The sequence below is a fragment of the Callithrix jacchus genome, chromosome 6, assembly GCF_049354715.1.
Source record: "Callithrix jacchus isolate 240 chromosome 6, calJac240_pri, whole genome shotgun sequence".
Taxonomy (NCBI): Eukaryota; Metazoa; Chordata; class Mammalia; order Primates; family Cebidae; genus Callithrix; species Callithrix jacchus.
The window spans coordinates 144,089,413-144,111,659 of NC_133507.1; the positions used below are offsets into that span (position 1 = coordinate 144,089,413).

At 37.0% G+C, this 22,247-nt stretch overlaps 1 protein-coding gene across 5 annotated transcripts in view; it reads left to right on the forward strand.

Moving 5' to 3' along the window:
* LOC144576716 (uncharacterized) overlaps positions 1–18,502 on the forward strand; it is a 29,693-nt gene extending 11,191 nt beyond the window's left edge. For 2 of the 5 annotated variants that reach the window (XR_013519121.1, XR_013519118.1), the window contains 3 exons: positions 13,042–13,134; positions 14,042–14,164; positions 16,565–18,502. Coding sequence is in view for 2 of the 5 variants with exons in the window: in XM_078328681.1 (XP_078184807.1) it covers positions 13,042–13,086 (45 nt within the window). In the remaining 3 variants the exon portion in view is untranslated. Of the gene's footprint in view, positions 1–6,526; positions 6,685–13,041; positions 13,135–14,041; positions 14,165–16,564 lie in introns of those variants that run through there. The other 3 variants (XR_013519119.1, XM_078328681.1, XM_078328682.1) reach the window with 2 other exon arrangements.
* The last annotated feature ends 3,745 nt before the right edge of the window (positions 18,503–22,247 follow it).

Here is a 22,247-nt window from a genome sequence, read left to right on the forward strand (position 1 = left end):
TCTATTCAATGCCTTGGCCCATTTTCTAATTAGGTTAATTTTGTTGTTGTTGTTGAGTCATTATAGAAATTCCTGATATACTCTGGATATTAACCCTCTATCAAAATATATGATTTGCAAATACTTTCTCCCGTCCCATAGGTTGCCTTCTCATTATGTTGATGTGGAGAAGTTTCGAGGTTTCATGCAGTCCCATTTATCTATTTTGCATTAGTTGCCAGTGCTTTTGGTATTGTATCCAAGAAATCATTGCCAAGTCTGATGTCATCAAGCTTCACCTCTATATTTTCTTCTACAAGTTTTATAATGTTAGGTCTTACTTTTAGGTCTTTAATTCATTTTGATTTAATCTTTGTACATGGTATAAAGTAAAAGTCAACTTCATCCTTTTGCACGTGGATATCCAGTTTTCTCAGTACCATTTCTCTGTCCTTTCCCCCTTGAGTGAACTTGGCATCCCTGTCAAAGATCATTTGATTATATACATGGGTTTATTTCTGGGCTCCCTATGTTTTAAATTAATTAATTAATTATATTATTCTTTAAGTTCTGTGATACATGTACGGGACGTGCAGGTTTGTTACATAAGTATACACATGCCATGGTGGTTTGCTGCACCCACAAACCCCTCATCTACATTAGATATTTCTCCTAATGCTATCCCTCACCTAGCCCCCGAAACCCCAACAGGCCCTAGTGTGTGATGTTCCCCTCCCTGTGTCCATGTGTTCTTGTGCTCATTGTTCAACTCCCACTTAAAAGTTAGAACATGCAGTGTTTGGTTTTCTGTTGTGGTGTTAGTTTGCTGAGAATGATGGTTTCCAGCTTCATCTGTCCCTGCAAACGACATGAACTCATCCTTTTTTATGGCTGCATAGTATTCCATGGTGTAAAGGTGCCACATTTTCTTTATCCAGTCTATCACTGATGGGCATTTAAGTTGGTTCCAAGTCTTTGCTATTGTGAACAGTGTTGTAATAAACATACATGTGCATGTGTCTTTATAGTTGAACGATTTGGGTATATATCCAGTATAGTAGAATGATTTGGGTATATACCCAGTAATGGGATTGCTGTGTCAAATATTTCTGGTTCTAGATCCTTGAGGAATCACCACACTGTCTTCCACCATGGTTGAACTAATTTACACTCCCACCAACAGTGTAAAAGCATTCCTACTTCTCCGCATCCTCTCCAGCATCTGTTGTTTCCTGACTTTTTATTGATCACCATTCTAACTGGCATGAGATGATATCTCATTGTGGTTTTGATTTGCATTTCTCTAACGACCAGTGATGAGCTTTTTTTCATACATTTGTTGGCCGCATACATTTCTTCTTTTGAGAAGTGTTTGTTCATATCCTGTGCTCACTTTTTGATGGGATTGTTTGTTTTTTTCCTGTAAATTTGTTTAAGTTCTTTGTAGATTCTGGATATTAGCCCTCTGTCAGATGGATAGATTGCAAAAATTGTCTCCCATTCTGTAGGATGCCTGTTCACTCTGATGATAGTTTCTTTCACTGTGCAGACTCTCTTTAGTTTAATTAGATCCCATTTGTTAGTTTTCACTTATGTTGCCACTGCTTTTGGTGTTTTAGTCATGAAGTCTTTGTCCATGCCTATGTCCTGAATGGTATTGCCTAGGTTTTCTTCCATAGTTTTTATGGTTTTAGGTCTTACATTTAAGTCTTTAATCCATCTTGAGTTATTTTTTTGTATAAGGTGTAAGAAAGGGGTCCAATTTCAATTTTATACTGGCTAGCCAGTTTTTCCAACAGCATTTATTAAATTGCTTGTTTTTGTCAGGCTTGTCACAGATCAGATGGTTGTACATGTGTGGCATTATTTCTGAGGCCTCTGTTCTGTTCCATTCATCTACATGTCTGTTTTGGTAACAGTACCATGCTGTTTTGGTTACTGCAGCCTTGTAGTATAGTTTGAAGTCAGGTTGTGTGATGCCTCCAGCTTTGTTATTTTTGCTTAGGAGTGTCTTGGCTATATGGGCTCTTTTTTCATTCCATATGACATTTAAAGTAGTTTTCTCTAATTCTGTGAAGAAAGTCAGTGGTAGCTTGATAGGGATAGCATTGAATCTATAAATTACTTTGGGCAGTATAGCCATTTTCAATATTGATTCTTCCTATCCATGAGCATAGAATGTTTTTCCATTTGTTTATGTCCTCTCCTATTTCCTTGAGCAGTCGTTTGCAGTTCTTGAAGAGGTCCTTCGTATCTCTTGTAAGTTGTACTCCTAGGTATTTTATTCTCTTTGTAGCAATTGTGAATGGGAGTTCACTCATGATTTGTCTCTCTATTATTGGTGCATAGCAATGCTTGTGATTTTTGCACATTGATTTTGTATCCTGAGACTTTGCTGAAGTTGCTTATCAGCTTAAGTAGATTCGGGGCTGAGATGATGGGGTTTTCTAAATATGTAATCAAGTCATCTGCAAACAGGGACAATTTGACTTCCTCTCTTCCTATTTGAATACCCTCTATTTCTTTCTCTTGCTTGATTGCCCTGGCCAGAACTTCCAATACTATGTTGGAGAAGAGGCATTCTGGTTTTGGAATCTTCAGCCTTTTTACACTGATATTTTCCTTATCTTCATTGATTTATCTACCTTTAGTCTGATGTTGGTGACCTTCAGATAGGGTTTCTGTGTGGACATCCTTTTTGTTGATGTTAGTGCTATTCCTTTCTGTTTGTTAGTTTCTCTCCTAACAGACCCCTCTGCTGCAGGTCTGCTGGAGTTTGCTGGAGGTCCACTCCTGAACCTGTTTGCCTGGCTATCACCAGTGGAGGCTGCAGAACAGCAAAGATTACTGCCTGTTCTTTCCTCTGGAAGCTTCATCCCAGAGAGGCATCTGACAGGTGCCAACTATGAGCTCTCCTATATGAGGTTCATCTCATTGGGACTGATTATACAGTGAGTGCAGCCTACGGAAGGTGTCAACCCCTGCTGGAGGTGTCTCTCAGTCAGGAGCCACAGGGGTCAGGGACCCACTTGAGGAGGCCATCTGTTCCTCAGTAGAGCTCGAGTACTGTGCTGGGAGATCTGCTGCTCTCTTCAGAGCCAGCAGACAGAAATGTTTAAGTCCGTTGAAGTTGTACCCAGAGTTGCCCCTTCTCCCAGGGAGATGGGAGTTTTAGCTATAAGCCCCTGACTGGGGCTGCTGCCTTTCTTTCAGAGATGCCCTGCCCAGAAAGGAGGAAACTAGAGAGGCCTTCTGGCTATAATGGCTTTGCCAAGCTGCAGTGGACTCTGCCCAGTTGAAATTTCTGGGTGGCTTTGCTTACACTGTGAGGAGAAAACCGCCTACTCAAGCCTCAATAATGGTGGGTGCTCCTCCCCTGCCACCAAGTTCAAGCATCCCACATCAACTTCAGACTGCTCTGCTGGCAGCAAGAATTTCAAGACTGTGGATCTTAGCTTTGTGGGTTCTGTGGGGTGGGATCTACTGAGCTAGGCCACTTGACTCCCTGGCTTTAGTCTCCTCTCCAGGGGAGTGAACAGTTCTGTCTCACTGGCATTCCTGGTGCCACTGGGGTATGAAAGAATAACTCCTGTGGCTAGCTCAGTGTCTGCCCAAATGACCACCCAGTTTTGTGCTTAAAACTCAAGGCCCTGGTGACAGACCCCTGAGGGAATCTCCTGGTCTGCAGGTTGCTAAGAACATGGGAAAAGCTTAGTCTGGGGTCCGAATGTACCTCATGTCCATTGAAGCTTCCCTTGGCTAGGGGAGGGAGTTCCCCAACCTCTTGTACTTCCTAGATGAGGCAATGCCCCACCCTGCTTCTGCTCACCCTCCATAGGCTGCACCCACTGTCTAATCAGGCCCAATGAGATGAGCTGAGTGCCTCAGTTGGAAATGCAGAAGTCACCCACCTTCTGTGTTTATCTTTCTGGGAGCTGCAGACCAGAGTTTGGCCATCTCTCCAGGCACATTTTTTTTTAAATACAGAGTCTCAGTCTGTCACCCAGGCTGGAGTGCACTGGCTCAATCTTGGCTCACTGCAACCTCCACCTCCCAGGTTCAAGGGATTCTCCTGCTTCAGCCTCTCAAATAGCTAGGATTACAGGCATGTGCCACCACACCTGCCTAATTTTTGTATTTTTCTTTTTGGTAGAGGTGAGGTTTCACTATGTTGGCCAGGCTGCTCTGGAACTCCTGACCTCAGGTGATCTGCTGTCCTTGGCCTCTCAAAGTGCTGGGATTACAGGCATAAGCCACCACACCCAGATGGGACTCTATTTTATTTCATTGTTCTATTTGTCTGTGTTTGTGGCAGTGCCATATTGTTCTGATTTGTGTAGCTCTGTAGTATGTTTTGAAATCAGGAAGTGTGAGTTCTTCAACTTTGTTCTTCTTTTCCAACATCGTTTTGGCTATTCAGGGCTCCTTGAGTTTCCACATGAATCTTAGAATAAATTTTTCTATATTTAAAAAAAAAATGTATTGGAATTCTGATAGGGATTGCATTTATAGTCACTGTTCTTTAATAAATGCAGTGAAGAATCTTAAAAACATAGTGAAAACTACTGAGGCCACAGGCAAAATCTTGATAGCTAGAAGCCTGTATAATTTTTCTCAATTTCTTTATAAAATGAAACTATTACAGCAGAAAATTATGAAGTGAATATGTTTATCTGAGAATGTCTTCTTTTCAGATCTATACAGATAGTTTAAATGACCCCATCAGAAAAGAATGAGAGAACAAATTGATTCCTTTGAACATGGTAGTCTTAATAATAATAATAATAGTTACATATTACCATATAATTTGTTTGGTTTTATATTAAATAAAGCATTTAAATTATATTGTCTCATTTCATTATAGTCTGAAGCAGAATTTCCTAGTTATGGTCTCTAAAATAATAATTCCTTAAAAAAGTGGTTTTGTCATTGAATAATTTGAAAAGCATTCCAAACCACATTTTATGTTGTCTACTCAGAGATTGATTATTAAAGGCTCTGAGAAGTATTGTTACAAAGATGTAAAGAAATCAGTTTGATGTGGTATAAGCAAGTGTTTATCAAACTTACAGCCTCAAAAAATATTTTTTTAGTAAACCTATTAATGTATCTAATGTATGACTAAAAGCCTTAAGAGAAGAGAATTTTGAAGAAACAAATTCAGATGCTGCATCATAAATACTGAAATGTTTCAAAGTGGTGCAGGAGAGAAAGTGCATAAGACAAAGGAGCACATCTACCAACATAGGAATTGACTTTTCCCTTTATACCTAGAAAGGGCTAAAGCTGGAAGTAAGACTCGATATGCATGGAAAACTGGATGTATTAACAATAAAGAAATGGGAATTCTTCCATATGCCATTTGCATCATCTACATGAAGCCATGTACCTACATGCAGCAGCACCCTTGCTGAAAAGAAACAAACAGATTCTAAGGGCATATTGAGCCAAGATAGACTGCCTCTGTTAGATGGTATCTGCTTAATTGACTCTTCATGTGATGATGATTTTGTAAAATTTTCCATAGATGGAAATAAAAGACAAATCACCTTTCATCTAGCATGGTTAATCATAATTGGTTGTTTATGTATTTTTCTCCCCGACCATGATATATCCTCCCTCGTAATTTATTTCGTATTTTAAAGAATGTCTTCTTCCAAAACATTGGAAGAGTTCAAAAACCTTTCAACAATGTATTATTTATCTTTCTAGCCACACAGATTCCTTCAGAGTCATTACAATCCATCAACTGTGCATTTGCTGACTTAATAATAAACAGATTTGCTTTTCAGGAGACTGAGGCAGCTGTAAAGGGCACATCCATTAGGTTCCTTCCCATCCACTATCAAAGTTTGTGGGTGAGATACTCACTTCAACTAGGTGCAAGCCTGTGGGCCTGAAGTTTATACTGTTTGGAGGTCCTTTTTAAGAAAAATAATTCAATCTACTTGGAAAAAAGTCAAGTATTCATTTAGAATTATAAAATAAACCACTGCCACAACAAAACATTTAAAGTTGACAAATTCAAGAAGATATCAAAATTCAGAAAAATTTTTTTAAATTTAGTTAGCTGTCTGACATACCCATCAATAAAACTATTTGATTTTCTATTCATACAACAAGAATTTTGTCATACTTTCTGCAGAGAGACTAGAAGAAGAAATCAGTCTTTCTTCTAGCATGGTGGATCAAACAATGTATTTTTTTTAAAGTTAATAATGTGGAATGGTTCCATTTGGTTTCACAACTTGTTGGTATTGGTGTGTACATTTTTAGGATTATTATTAATTTTAGAAACCCTTCTCTAGTGAATTCATACATGAGCTGTAAAATTGCAAGGCCTTTTAGGGATTTGTTTGTTGCAGGGACTAATTTTAAGTACTCTGAATTGACAACATTCACTGACCAGCTTGTCTTTGGTGTCCCTAATATTGTGGCATATTATGAGGGTTATATGAGACCCTGCACCTTCCTTTAAAAAGTCAGATGCACAGGTATACAGGGTGGTAAGATTAGGACTAAAAATTGTTTTTTTGCACTGGGACAGCTAACTTCTACAATGAAGAATCTGTGAACTATGTAAATATTTCACTAAACCAAAACTGAAGATCCACTGTCTTAGTCAAGGTCCAAAAATGCCCATGGATACTTCAATGCCACCTACCAAGGGGAAGTTGAAGTGGAAAGAAACAATGGTCTCAAGATTTGCAGTTAAGTTTATTACTATGACTTTTGTGAGAACATATTGATGTGGGAATACTTCAAGTACAAATGAGGGGCCTTGAAACACATGCTTCTTTAGTTTCATAGTAAATCCACTTCTGGTTTAAACTCAAATTTTCTTCCCCAGAGTTGCTGTTGTTTCTTTTGAAAGAATGCACATTTGCATATTGAACTAAAGGGACAGAGTGTGTAGAAATGAAGCAAATACATGAAAGACAGATACATGACTGTAACCCAGCTGGACAGATTATTAATCTAATAAACCAAGGAGGGGCTTCAGGATGGCTGACCAAGGGCATCTGGAGCTGCCTTCTCCACAAAGAAGAACCAAAATGGTGACTGGATAATCACACTTCTAACAGATCACCGAGAGAGAGAGAGAGAGAGAGAGAGAGAGAGAGAGAGAGAGAGAGAGAGAGAGAGAGAGAGAGAGAGGGAGGGGAGAGGGGAGAGGGGAGAGGGGAGAGGGGAGAGGGGAGAGGGGAGAGGGGAGAGGGGAGAGGGGAGAGGGGAGAGGGGAGAGGGGAGAGGGGAGAGGGGAGAGGGGAGAGGGGAGAGGGGAGAGAGGAGAGAGAGAATATGCTGGAATTTAACAGATAAGTGACAGGAAGCACATAAGACAAGGAAGGAGGGGGAAGCAAGGCAGCCTGCTCTGCAGGGATCTGCTGGGAGCCTGGAGAAGCTCTCCAATGTGGGGAAAGGGTGAATGAGAACCCCCCAGCAGGTTCACCTTCTTACCATGGACTCCTGCAATCCTAGCCTGGACCCTTGGCCATTCAACTCAAGCAGGCCCTGAGACTAATATAAGAAGCTGCCTGGAGACTACACCCCAGTATTCCTTCTGAGAGGAAGCTCATACAAGGTCCTACAGAGCTCCTAAATCCTAAGCAGTTACAGGGAGGAGCCATTTTGAGAACACAGCCCCTATCATACCGTATTCTGCTGAAGGGCCCAATAGCCCCTCAATCTTCACATCCCTGGTGCCCCATTGACATTCTCCACCTACATTCACCACCATGGCTGGCTCTGCTGCCAAGGCCAAAACACAAGCCATTGGCAGTAACCTAGCTACCTCCAGTAGCAGGGCCACTGTGTATTTGATATCATCCTGAAAAAATGCTACCTCACTTATAGCAGCTACGTGAGGCCAAAATGTGTGCTCCCCAGCCACCTTTTTATAACTGTTGCCACTGAAAGCAACCCTTCCCTCCCTAGCAGCAGGGTCATAGCACAGCTACTGCTGCTCCCACCCAAGCATTCTGCCAGTGGCCTAGGGATTACTCCACTCCTGCCTATCACAGCCAGCAACCATATGTACCACCAAGGGGGTCTAAAGATAGGCCCAGCTGACCTGGCTCCATTCCCCTTCCCCCAGTGTCTACGCATAATGTCTGGGTGCTTTGGGATTGCCCAACTTTATCTACCACTATAGGCACCTAAGTACTCCTTCCAGGGGCCTGAGGACAGGCCCACCAACCTGCCACTACCACCACAGCTGCCACCCACTTGTATGCCCCACCTGCAGGCCTAGGGACTAGCCCACCCTGCCCAACACAGTCAGCACTGACACCAGAACAGCCAGGATTGTCCTGTCACTGCTACTGCCATCACCCATGCCACACTTGCTTCCCAGGGGCCCAAAGACCCTCCCACCCACATGGCCCACTGCTGTGACTGCCAGCACCCGAGGAAGCCTCCTGGTGGCCCAATAATCAGCTGACCTAAATCCACTAACACCAGTGCCAGTGCATACTACTCTGGGGCCCAAATATAGGGATGCTGGGACTGTTGGTGGCACCACTAGAACCTGAGGACTGGCTCACTTGACATGTCTGTTCACAGCAAAACTTTACCACAGCCCCCACTAATAACAGCACCCTCAGCCATTGAGGATCATAGACACTACTGCCACTGTTTATAGCAAAAGATATCATATGGAGACCACACTACTGCACACACCTAGAATCAAAGCCAAAGTGTCCTAACCAGCCAGTATCATAGATATATCTTCAGAAAAAAATTCTCCCCTATAAAGCAAATTTTAAAAATTGGAAGAGGCGGCTTTTATGCCAGCTGCACAGATATCAATGTAACGAAATGAAAAAACAAGGAAATATGACACCTCCGAAGGGAAAAATTAACTTTACAGCAACAGGTTCCAATGAGAAGGAAATTTACAAAATTCTAGAAAAAGAATTCAAAACAATGATATTATGATATTTAAAAAGCTCAGTAAAATTCAAGAGAAGTCAGAAAAACAATACAAAGAAATCAGAAAAACAATTCAGGATATGAATGAGAAATTTACCAAAATAACAGATGCCATAAAAAAGAACCAAACAGAAATTCTGGAACTGAAGAATTCATTAAGTGCAACACAAAATACACTCAAATGTTTCAACAATAGACTAGATCAAAAAGAAGAACAAATTTCAGAACTTGAAGACTGGTCTTTTGAAATAACTCAGTTGGACAAAAACAAAGAAAAAAATAATAAAAACCAATAAACAAAGCCTACGTGACATATGAGACAACATAAAGCAACCATATAGTTGTATTTTCAGTGTCTCAGAAGGCAAAGAGAAAACTAAAGGAATATAAAACCTATTTAATGAAATAATAGCTGAAAACTTTTTAGTCTAGCAAGAGGTTTAGACATCCAGATTCAGGAAGCTCAGAGATCCCCAAATAGATACAATTCAAAAAGGTCTTCTTCATGGCACATTATAGTCAAACTGTCAAAAGCCAAAGACAAAGAGATAATTCTAAAAATGGCAAGAGAAATGTGTCTACTCACTTATAAGGGAACCCCCATCAAACTAACAGCAGATTTCTCAGCAAAAATCTTAAGACCTGGAGAGAATGAAATGATATATTCAAAGTGCTGAAAGAAAAATAAAATGCCAGCCAAAGATACTATACCTAGTAAAGTTATCCTTCATAAATGAAGGACATATAAATCTTTCCCAGAAAAGCAAAAGCTGAAGGAATTTATCACTGCTAGACTGGCCTTATAAGGAATGCTTAAGGGAATCCTACAAGCAAATAGAAAGACATCCCATATTCATGGATTGGAAAAATTAATATCATTAAAATGACCATATTACTGAAAGCAATCTACAGATTCAATGCAATCCTTATCAAAGTACCAACATCATTTTTCAAAGAATTAGAAAAAAAATCCTAAAATTTGTATTAAAAGAAAGCCCAAACAGCCAAAGCAATTTTGATAAGAAAGAACAAAACTAAAGTTATCATACTACTACAAAATATATCACAAGGCTATAGTAACTAAGACTGCATAGTAGTTGTTTAAAAACAGACACATAAACTAATGGAACAGAATAGAGAACCCAGAAATAAATTCACATATTTACAGACAGCTGATTTTTGTCAAAGGTCCCAAGAACATACCTTGGGAAAAAGGATATCCTTTCAATAAATGGTGCTGAGAAAATTGGATATCCATATGCAAAAGAATGAAATTGTACCGCTCTCTCTAATCACATATAAAAATCAACTTAAGATGGATTAAATACTTAAATGGAAGACCTGACACTGTAAAACTACTGGAAGAAAACTCTTCTGGACATTGGTCTTGGCAAAGATTTCATGACTAAGACCTGAAAAGTATAGGCAACAAAAACAAAAACAGAAAAATGAGCTTACGTTAAACTAAAAAGCTTCTGCACAGCAAAGGAAACAATCAACAGAATGAAGAGACAAGTTGTTGAATGGAAGAAATGTTTACAAACTATTCATCTGACAAGGAACTAATAACAAGAATATACAAGAAACTCACATCAATAGTAAAACAACTACAAATAATTAAAAAGTAACTGAAGGACATGAATAGACATTTCTCAAAAGAAGACATAAAAATGACCAGCAGGTATATGAAAAAAAAACTCAGCATCAATAATCATCAGGGAAATGCAAATTAAAACCAAAATGAGGTATCATTTTATCACAGAATATTACCAAAAAGACCAAAAATAACAGATGCTGGTGAGGATATGGAGAAAAGAAAACCTTTACACACTGCTGGTGAGAACATAAATTAGTATAGCCACTATGGAACAGTACAGAGAGTTTTCAAAAAGCTAAAAATAGACCATATGATCCAGCAATCCCACTACTGGTTATTTATTCAAAGGAAAAGAAATCAGTATATCAAAAAGATACCTGTACTTGCAATGATATGGGTGCTGGTTCTTTCCCATTATAAGTTTTTGGAACTATATGAATTTTTAAACTGTGTGCTTTATTACTTGGATTTAAAAAGTGTAAAAATTTAAAAGTCTAATTTATGGCATTTCAGTCTTTACAGAAAATACATTAATAGGGATTCCAAAAACCTCTCAGCAACTACAGATTGGCAACTCTCCACAGCTGTAATAAAATAAAACTAAGGTTCAAAATGTTCATTCAGATGTATTTTGAGATACCAATGTGCTTTTATTAATGAAATATAATAATGCGCTTTTAAAAGTTTGTGTTGATAGACTGGACATGGTGACTCACTATCTGTAATCCCAGCACTTTGAGAGACTGAGATGGCTGGATCACCTGAGGTTAGGAGTTTGAGACCAGCCTGGCCAACATGGTGAAACCCATCTCTACTAAAAACACAAAAATTATCCAGGTGTGGTGCTGCATGCCTGTAATCGCAGCTACTTGGGAGGCTAAAGCAGGAGAATTGCTTGAACCCAGGAGGCGGAGGATGCAGTTAGCTGAGATTGTGCCACTGTATTCCAGCCTAGCTGACAGAGGGAGGCAAGACTCTGTCTCAGAAAAAAAAAAGTTTGTGTCAAGTTTAATTCTATTTAATATATAAATTTTTGATTTAAAACATGGTGAAGACAATGACTCCTTACTACCCAAATATTTTTTTAAGCTAGACCTTTTTTTTCTCTGCACAACTTCTTGTGAATTTACATGGCTCTCAAAATTTGGCAAAATCAAAGAAAATTTCCTTCGATTCTTAAGAGAAACTAATAAAAAGAAATGAGGAAAAAATCTGCACTGAAAAGAATTATATGTAAGAATTGTATCAACCTAGGATCAGTCTCTGTATGTTACAGGAGTTTTCAAAAAGTTCATGGGACTGGTTCAAAGATAATGAGTTATCTCAATTGGTTGTTCATAATTGGTTACAGATCAAACTCCTTGTTTTACTCTTCCTCCCCTTCTCACTACTGCACTTGAATAGTCTTCAGAACAACAACCAAAAAACCCCAAAAGTTTGCGGAAATATCTATTGTGAAAAGTTTTGCATGGATTTCAAATTCTTTTGCACCAAAAATGAACTCGTTGCTAATAAATATTAACTCATAAATGTCTGGACAAGATCTAGTTTGAAGCCCTGAGAAGGATAAGACATCAGTTTGAGGAGTGCCCCTCTCTGAGCAACATGAATTCTGCTAAAATTGAAGCAAGAACAAACATCAAATTTTATGAGAAACTTGAGTGGAAGAATGATAAAATCATTGATGCTTTACAAAAAAATGTATGGGGACAATGCCTCCAAAGAAATCAGCAGTTTACAAATAGATAACTCATTTTAAGAAGGGATGAGATAATGTTGAAGATGAAGCCACAGTGGCAAACCATCCACAGCATTCCACGGCAAGGAAAAAACTTACCTTATTTGTGCCCTAAATGAAGAGGACGAACAAATAACAGCAAAAGCAATAGCCAACACCATAGGCATCTTAATTGGTTTAGTTTACACAATTCTTACTGAAAAATCAAAGTTGAGCAAACTTTCCACTTGATGGGTGACAAAACCATTGCAATCAGATCAGCTGTACACAAGAGTAGAGCTTCTGATGGAAATTTTAAACAAGTGGGATGAAGACACTGACACATTTCTTTGAAGAATTTTAACAACTGACTTCATCTTCCAACTGTTCTATTAATTTTTGAATTTTTATATCAAATACAGTCATCCCTCAGTACCAGGAAAGTATTGGTTCCAGCTCATGTCTTCAGAGGCAGCCATTTGTGCAGGCATTTATATGTTAAGTTGTATTGCAGAATTTATGTAACTAAGGATACAAAAATTTGAGGATACTCAAACTCCCTATGAATGAAGGAGTAGTTGCATATAAGTTACATACATCTTGTATACTTTTTTCTTTTTTAGAGAGAAAGTCTCACTATTTTGCCCAGATGTGGGCAAACCATCTCTAGATCTTTAAACCATCTCTAGATCACTTATAATACCTAATACAAATGAATTACATTGGTAAGTGCTATGTAAATAGTTGTTATACTGTGTTATCTTTTTGCTTGTGTTGTTTCCTTTTCTTTAATTTGAATACTTTTAATTTACAGCTGGTTGAATCCAAGGATGCAGAACCCATGGTTATAGATAGCTGACTGTAATATTTCCAAGAGCTGCTTCTTGCATTTTGAGGACGCCTTTATGTAAGTACTTTTTATGAGTACTATGTCTTATAGAATATCTCTGAAGATACTAAAGGAGATTTTTGACAGATCTCTGATACCACCTGAATTATTTGTTTTCTCCAAGATCAACTCTCTCATCTATAGAAATATAGATGAGAATAGAAGATCTGATTATGTATGTTGAGCTTGTTTACTGGTAGGAGGTGGTCTGGGAGATGGCATTTTCCCTAAGTACCCACCAAATGACAAAATGTGGAACAGCTCTGCTTATGGTTCAACTGAAAGTTCATTCCATTTCTTTAGAGGTAAAACATTCTGATTTCTCCCTCTGGGAATAAGTGGCCCATATTCTGTATGTGATTCTATGTGTAGGAATGGAAGAGGTATGTGTCATAAACTCTCAAGAGGAGTTAACTGCTTCCTACTCAACTATCAGTTTGTCCCTATATTTTCAGCTTCTTCCTGCCTCTAATAAATCTATCATACCTGAATCCGGAACCATGCTTGGGTCTTGCTGAACAGATTGGTTCCCTTCTCCATTGCAGCTACCTCCTACAATACTCTAGGCTGCAGTTTCCTTAGCTATATTTTTTAAAAAAAACTATCATCTTCTATATGCTATTGTCTGCCAAAAATTCATTGAACTCTCTCCTCTGTGAAGGTCCTCCTCTGAATAGCTTAGCTTTTATTCCCTTTTTATTCCTGTACTATATTTTTAATGAGATTTCCAAAGGGAAGGGAGTGAAAAATGTACTCTCTATATGTGAATATCATATTCAATTTTTTAAAAGTAAGGGTTTTCTAACCTGCCCTTGATTTGAAAACTTACAGAAAGTTATAAAAATCTGGAAAGTTTGTGACATGCTTTTCCTGAAGGACCACACAAAAATAAACTTCCTTCTCCTTTAAATATAACATAATCCAGTTGGATGCAGTGGCTTATGCCTGTAATCCCAGCTACTCAAGAAGCTGAGGCAAGAGAATCACTTGAGCCCAGGAGTTTGAGTGACTGATGATCATACCGCAGCAGTCCAGCCTGGGCAACAGAGTGAGTCCCTTATCTTTAAAAATAAATAAATAGATAAATAAATAAAACATAATTCAGATTTTGAACCAAGTTGGACATAGATATGCAGAGAGAAAATAATATTTCTCATTTGTTGAATATCATTTTGTGTATATTTTAAGATATTGCCTCATTAAATACCTATTTTGTAGATGGAGAAACTGAGGCTCAGTTAAGCAATTTACACAAGGTCACATATCTGGTGAAATAAAGGGTAATTCAGTATCAAACATAGTACCATCTGATCTAACCATGCATGTTGCCTACTGATGCAAAGCTGCTACAAAATATGAGTGACGCCCATAGAGGCAAGTTCTGAGCATGAAGTAAAGACCTAAGTATGTGTTAAATGGATTATAGCAATAGTCAATGTGTACAACACAAAGTGATTGGGAACTTATTTGTGAGCTTATGGGGCTCTTGACAGTTCTTTCTCCCCAAGATTGAACACTTGAAGGAGCTGGTTTAATTTGCCCACAGTCTCATGCGGCAAGCAGGTTGTTACCTTCCATTTTAGCTCTGTTATTAAGAGGCTCTGTTGAACTCTGTCTTCAGCACACACGCTGATAATCATATTGACATTTCAGTTCCGGGGAAAAGATATCATTAATTAAAATGTACATTATTGAACAGTCACAGTACATGTTGGATTCTACCATGGGGATGGCAGTAAATGGGCAATTTATTAATCAATTATTGCTACAATTCCAATTCCAAACCATACTGACAAATAATATTAGTTACGTGACTTAAAAAAAAATAGAACTGCTGGCCAGGTATGTTGGCTTACATCTGTAATCTCAGCACTTTGAGAGGCCTAGGCAGGTGGATCACAAGGTCAAGAGATCAAGACCATCTTGGTCAATATGGTGAAACTCCCTCTCTACTAAAAATACAAAAAAAAAAAAAAAAATAGCTGGGTGTGGTGGCACTTGCCTGTAGTCCCAGCTACTCGGGAGGCTGAGGCAGGAGAATCGCTCAAACCAAGGAGGTGGAAGTTACAGTGAGCTGAGGCTGAGATTGCAACACTGCACTCCAGCCTGGTGGCAGAGTGAGACTCCATCTCAAAAAAAAAAAAAAAAAAAAAAAAAAGGAGGAGAACCGCTTTACTTACACCAATGTCATGTTTTCTTTCCTCAGTTTGAAATTTTAAAAGACTAAAATTGTCAGTGGCATAATTAAGTCAAATATTTATTACTACTTTTAAAACTACTTCATGACAATGAATCTTACATATGTAAATGGAAAAATGAGAACTGTAGCTCTCCAGATGGAAGCTATTCAGAACAGATGCCATCATCTAGATATATACCCTGGGGGAAGAGATATTAATCAAAATAAGGGATAATAATGTAGCTCCTAACTGGCTATAGCTGGTTTCTAACTTACAAGATAACTTACAAATATGGGGGAGTCAAAGCACATTTAGGCAGAAGCAAAGAGCCCCTGCTTCCAATAGTACAATTTTCAGGGGAGTGAGGAACATAGATACACCTCGTTTTATTTTAATTATTTACTCAATTTATTGCTGGAAGTGAAATTGCTATCTCTAGAAACCTCGATATAGGCATAGCAATAAGGAAACACAGAGACCTTACAAAGAGCTCAGAACACTAGTCTGATAGTTTTATAGGTTGATAAAACACCTAACCTAGGGAATATTTTTGATCTAATATTATTTTCCTCAATGAATCTTTTTCCATTAAGTATTTAAGAAGCTTTCACTTTTTGTACTTCATAGATTGATAATTGCTATTTTGCTTGAACATTTTTGGCAAATATATGTATTTGTTACAGTTAGCTGGGAAGGAAAAACTTGAATGAGAAATTCAGATAAATTCTAGCAAAGTTCAGCCTAATTAAAAAAATAAAAGCCAGGTATAAATTTTGCAAAATTTCTGCCAAACACTCAAATATTAAAATCACATTTATCTTTGACTTTTCTCTGAATATCTCTACCAATTCAAGGTACACTTGAAATTTAGGCAAGGTCAGTAAAAGAAACTATAGTCCCAAGGAAGTTATTTGAGTTAGATTTATGTCAGATGATATTGGCCAAAGAAATTGTTTTTATGAAATAGAAAACCTCAGTGATGTAAGATACTATGATGTTATAAAATGCTATACCTGAACTCCACCTCTTAGAGTTAAGATCCTTGCAGAACAGAAGAAAAAGAAGTAAAAAACAAAAACAAAAACAAACCATGATTTAGTAGAAACTGCAAATTGCCTGTGTTGAAGTTAGAGGTTAGCTCATTTAAGAGATGCAGCATGAAATTATAAATGATGTAATGCAGTTTCAGACTCACGTTCATATCCAAAGGGAAATGGAGACATGAGCCCATTTTGTTGATAATGAAGACATATCTTTCTTTACTGCAGATTTAAACTATGAAGAAAATCTTTAGATTGGGATGGATAAAAGTGCTACGTGAAAACAAGAGGACACCCCAATGAATAACTACTGTGATGTAATATCATAAGGCCAAGACACATTTTATAGTAAAATATAAATGAACATTCAATGATACAATATGTTATTTGTGATAATTAACAAAGTATTATACTCAAGAGCATCAAAATAAAAATAATCACAAATAGTCCAAAGGAAAGTACACATTAAAATGACAAATTGGATTTTGGTTTGAATGTAAATATATTTAAAGTAAGTGGCTAAATTTTTTAAATGATGTGGCAATTGGACTTGAAATTCAGAAATGCCATATTTAAGATTTGCAAGCTAGAACAATTCCATAGGTTGATTTCATTCTGATAAGGAAGATTATAACTTAAACTCTGCCCTGCTAACACTGTAATGACTATTGGCATTGGATTGATATGAATACTTCCTTGCAAAATGCGGAGTTCTCAATCAATTTCAAGTGTTAAAAATCTAAAGTGCTTAAAAGGAACTTTAAAGATGACAAATATTATCTATTCCTTTTGCCAACTCTATAATAACTGCTGACCAGTCACAATGTTAACTGATTGCTAACACTTCAGCAAAATGTAGTATTAACTAGAACTGTATGTCACAGGGCTTAAATGTCATTTCACTGAGGAGTGTATGAAGTAGGTTATATATTTAAACGTATATACTTTACTTATATACTTACAGATATAAGTATATATACTCATATACTTTAATATTTTATATGCTTATATACAACTTAGTTATATACTTAAGTATGTAAATATATATACCTCAGTATACATGCCTTATATAGCTAAGCTTATAAACTATGAAACCAGAGAAACCTGTAAGAGTCCTCCCTTCACAGTGACACTGTGAAAATTATTTCTAAACCCTCTGAGCCTAGATTCCTTCATTTATAGTCTAATACATGTATCTACTCTGTAGATATTAAACAAATTAAATAACAGAGTACTTAACAAGTGTCTAACCCATAAGATGTAAATTTTGTTTTGTTTTGACAACCTACATAACAGAGAGAGAGACTCTCTAAAAGAAAATGATGTTTATTCAAGAATAAACATTGCAATGGGAATAAGCATGACATAGTAAACCAAGCACATATTCCCATTGATGCTAATTCTGAATAAATATCATTTTATTTTAGAGAGTTCTGTCTATTATTTATATTGACAGTTTTATTAAATTTTGATGAGTGGATGGAAGTGGAGGACATTATGTTAAATGAAATAAGCCAGGTACAGAAAGACAAATTTCTCATGCGTTCATTCATTTGTGGAAGCTAAAAAGTAAAGCAATTGAACTCATGTAGATAGAGGATAGAATGACGGTTTCCAGAGGCTGGGAAGGGTAGTGGTTAAGGGAGAGGGGAAGTAGCAATGGTTAGTGGGTACAAAAATATAATTACATAGAAAGGTAAGATTTAGTATTTGGTAACGCAACAGTGTGACTACAGCAAACACTTTATTGTACATTTAAAAATGAGTAAAATAGTGGAATTGGAATGTTTGTAACACAGAGAAATGATAAATGCTTGAGATGAGATACCCTATTTGCTCTGATGTGATTTTTATACGCTTTATGCCTATATCAAATTATTTCATGTACCCCAAAATATGTATATATATATATCATATACTCATAAAAATTAAAAATGAATAATATCTGTAAAAAGTTCTTTCAATATGACACAAATTTAGTAGATATAGTTTGGGAGCATAAATAGAACCTTTAATGTATTACATAGAAAAATTCCTTCTTTGAGGAAATAGATGGCCGACTATGCTTATTCAAAGTAATCTTCGGAAATTTCTACGCATGAACATTGTTTGGCAAATAGAGTTCAACGGATTATTTATTTTCAATAAAGGTTCTTACTCAAAGAAGAATAATGCTGAATTCACTTATTTACTAGTTGACTTATTCATACATATATTCACTCATGTATTCAACAATAGCATTCCCTCTATCTGGAATCTGAACCAAGAAACCCAGAGGGAAATTCTAGTCTGTGGGAGGCACTTGAGCTGGAAGGTCATTTAGATCAAGGCTAAGATGGCTAAATTGGGCCCAGTGGGAGATGAAAAAGCAGAGGATGCTTGAGAGGAGAGGGCAAAAGTGAGAATAAAGCCAATGAAAGCAAGAAATAGAGTCACATGGAGATGAGGTTAGCAAGGCCCTGAGGAGATGGGAATAAGGCCTTGGCTTAGTTTCTGTTTCTACACCCATGCACTGTGATGACCTAAGTTTCTGGGAAATTTATTAATGGATTATTTATTTTCAGTAAAAGTTCTTACTCAAAGGAGAATAATACTAAATTCATTTATTTGTTGGTTGACTAATTCATACATATATGCTCTAAATTTTTGCCACATCCCTCCCCATTTTACCTACTTTAGTTTGTGAGGGGGTTTCTGTGCCTTATGACTGAAAGAACCTGGTACATAGTAGACACTATAAAATGTGTCCTTTGGACCTGATACCTTTCTTGGGTTTTCTTTTGACTCAAGGTGAAATCCCTCTCTTGGAGACATCCTAGTAACATGAAGATTTCTTATTCTAGTGAGTTAGAAGGATCAGGAAAAAAAAGTGGGAGAGGTACTGGTAAGGAACTCAGTTTTTGGTATCACAAGTTCACCTGCCTCCTTGTTGAGTTTTCTGGTTGTCAAATGGACCTGATGAAGATGGTACCAACATTCACTTAGATACTTTACTAGCATGTCATTATGTATCTAAACAACAAGATCATTTAGAGACATTATATCTGTTTGCAGTTTGGAGGATGAAGAGAAGCCTAGTGATGGTTCAGCAAGATGGCATAAGACAATCAATATTCATTGTTTCCACTCTGACTTTGTGTGATTCATCAGTTATATGGCAGTTTTTTATCCTTCCTACTGTGATATATCATGGTAGAGTATGCTATGCTGGATTAACATAATCATACTTTTTTTTACGATTAATATGACTTTTTTGTTAACTTTAAGCTCAGGGATACATGTGTCATGGGGGTTTGTTATACAATTTCATCATCCAGGTATTAAGCCTATTACTCATTAGTTATTTTTCCTGATCCTCTTCCTCCTCCCACCCTCCACCTTCTGATAGGCCCAATGGGGGTTGTTCCCTTCTGTGTCCATGTGTTCTCATCACTTGGCTCCTAGTTATTAGTGAGAACATGCAGCGGTATTTGGTCTTCTGTTCCTACATTATTTGCTAAGGATAATGGCCTCCAGCTCCATTCATGTTATTCATATGACTTTTTAAAAAAATCCTAGGCTCTGTAAAAGACACTATTTTAGGCTAACGCACAGGAATGTCAGCACAGAACTGCAGAGGTTAGTTAGTTAATGGAGGCTGAAATTCCACAGTGCTCATGAAGCATGATATTTAAGAGTTGCAGCAAATTATGAAGTTTCGGCATTGAGCTATAGAAGATAAATATTTTATGCAATTTCAAGGTAAGATTAACTCTACAGATATTATTTATTACCTTAAAATATTTGATGCTTTATTTATTCCTCAATAGTAATTATTGTTTACTAAATATTACTATTATTAAGGGATAAAGTATTATATGTAATAATAACTATTAAAGGTCATTAAGCATGTTATATATAAAAAGTACTATATATAACAATTAAAATATTGATTATTCATGTAGTCAAATAAAGTTCCACTCTGTTTATAATATATAGTGCTATGTAGTAATAAAAATTATTTCAAAATATTTGGAAAGTATAGGAAATAGAAAAAAAGACAAAAACCCCTTTACTTCTCTTCTTTTGTTGATATTTTACTCTATTTCCTTTTGGTCTTTTTTTTATACAGAAGTTATGTAATTGTTGTCATTTTCTTTGGTTATTATCAAAAGCATCTAGAGTTTTGCATCCTGCTTTTTAAAGATAATGGTATAGCCATAGTGTTTTCCAAGTTTTTTAAATAAAATGTTCATAATTTTTATCATGGTACAATACAGCTGACCCTTGGACAACATGGATTGGAACTGTGCAGGTCTACTAACTAATACACAGATTTTCTTACACTTATGCCACCCTTAAGCCAGCAAGACCAACCCTGCCTCTTCCCCCTCCTCCTCAGCGCACTCAATGTGAAGACATTGGGAATGAGGAATTTTTTGATGATCCATGTATTATTCTATTCTCATACTGCTGATAAAGATATACCCGAGATGGGGAAATTTATAAAGGAAAGAGGTTTTGTGGACTCACAGTTCCATGTGACTGGGGAGTCCTCACAATCATGGTGGAAGGCAGAGGAGGAGCAAAGTCATGTCTTACATGGTAGCAGGCAAGAGAGTATGTGCAGGGGAATTTCCCTGTGTAAAACCATCAGACCTCATGAGACATTATAACAAGAACAGCATGGGGAAAAAAAAAAAACACCCTTATGATTCAATTACCTTCTACTGGTTTCTTCCCACCACATGTGGCAATTATTACAATCAAGGTGAGATTTGGGTGGGGACACAGAGCCACAACATGTCAATCCATTTCCACTTAATGAACAGTAAATATATTTTCTCTTCCTTGTGGTTTTATTAATAACATTTTCTTTTCTCTAGCTTGCTTTGTAGTAGAAGTATAGTATATAATATATGTAACGTACAAAATATATGTGAATCAACTGTTTATGTTATTGGTAAGGCTTCTGGTCAACAGCAGGCTATTAATGGTTAAGTTCCAGGGCAGTCAAAAGTTATATGCATTTTCAGTTGTGCCAGGGGTGGGCATCTCTAACTCTTATGTTGTTCAAAGGTCAACTGAATTTCATTGTATGATTGTAGCATATTTCATCTATCATTTCTAACTGCACATTTTTCTTTCTAAATAATTTTTATGCTTTTTCTTGGAATATTTTTAGTGAGTCTTCATTAGAATGTAGGAGTATCTTCCTATTATCTATATTTTACTCCTTTAAGTCTGCTTAGTTATTTTAAATAGTCATTTGCTATAAATCTTTTAAATTCATATGAGATTTAAATATTTCCACTTCAGATGCATTGGAACTTACTAAAGAATGCAAAACAGTAACTATACTGAGGCTGTGATCACTCTTGGAGACCCAGTCACTATTGCTAACAGTATTTTGGTTTTTGGAGGCTATCCTCCTAGAACTGGGAAAAGTAATCTAGTACCAACATTTGAAATATTTTCCCTACTGGAGCGTTGTTTAAACTTTATCAGAGTTTTTAATAACAAAAGTGACATGTTTTAACAAGTCAAACAACATTGAAACACTTAAGAAAATCTAATAATCTGCCCTCTACTCCTGTTGAATCCCACTTGCATTCCCCAAGATAACTGATGTTAACATTTTGCTGCACAAGTTTCTATCTTTCTCAATGTTCATGTTAATATATATCATAAATATATGTATGTATATACACAGAGTTCATTTTTCAAAATGAAATTACATCACATCCCTGTTCTACAATGTCTTCTTCACATAGTAATATATCATGGGCATCTCCAGAGCCAAAATGTACACCTAAGATCATTTTTAATAGCTGCATTGGGCCAGGTGCAGTGGCTTATGCCTGTAATCCCAGCACCTTGGGATGCTGAGACTGGCAGATCACCTGAGGTCAGGAGTTTGAGACCAGCCTGG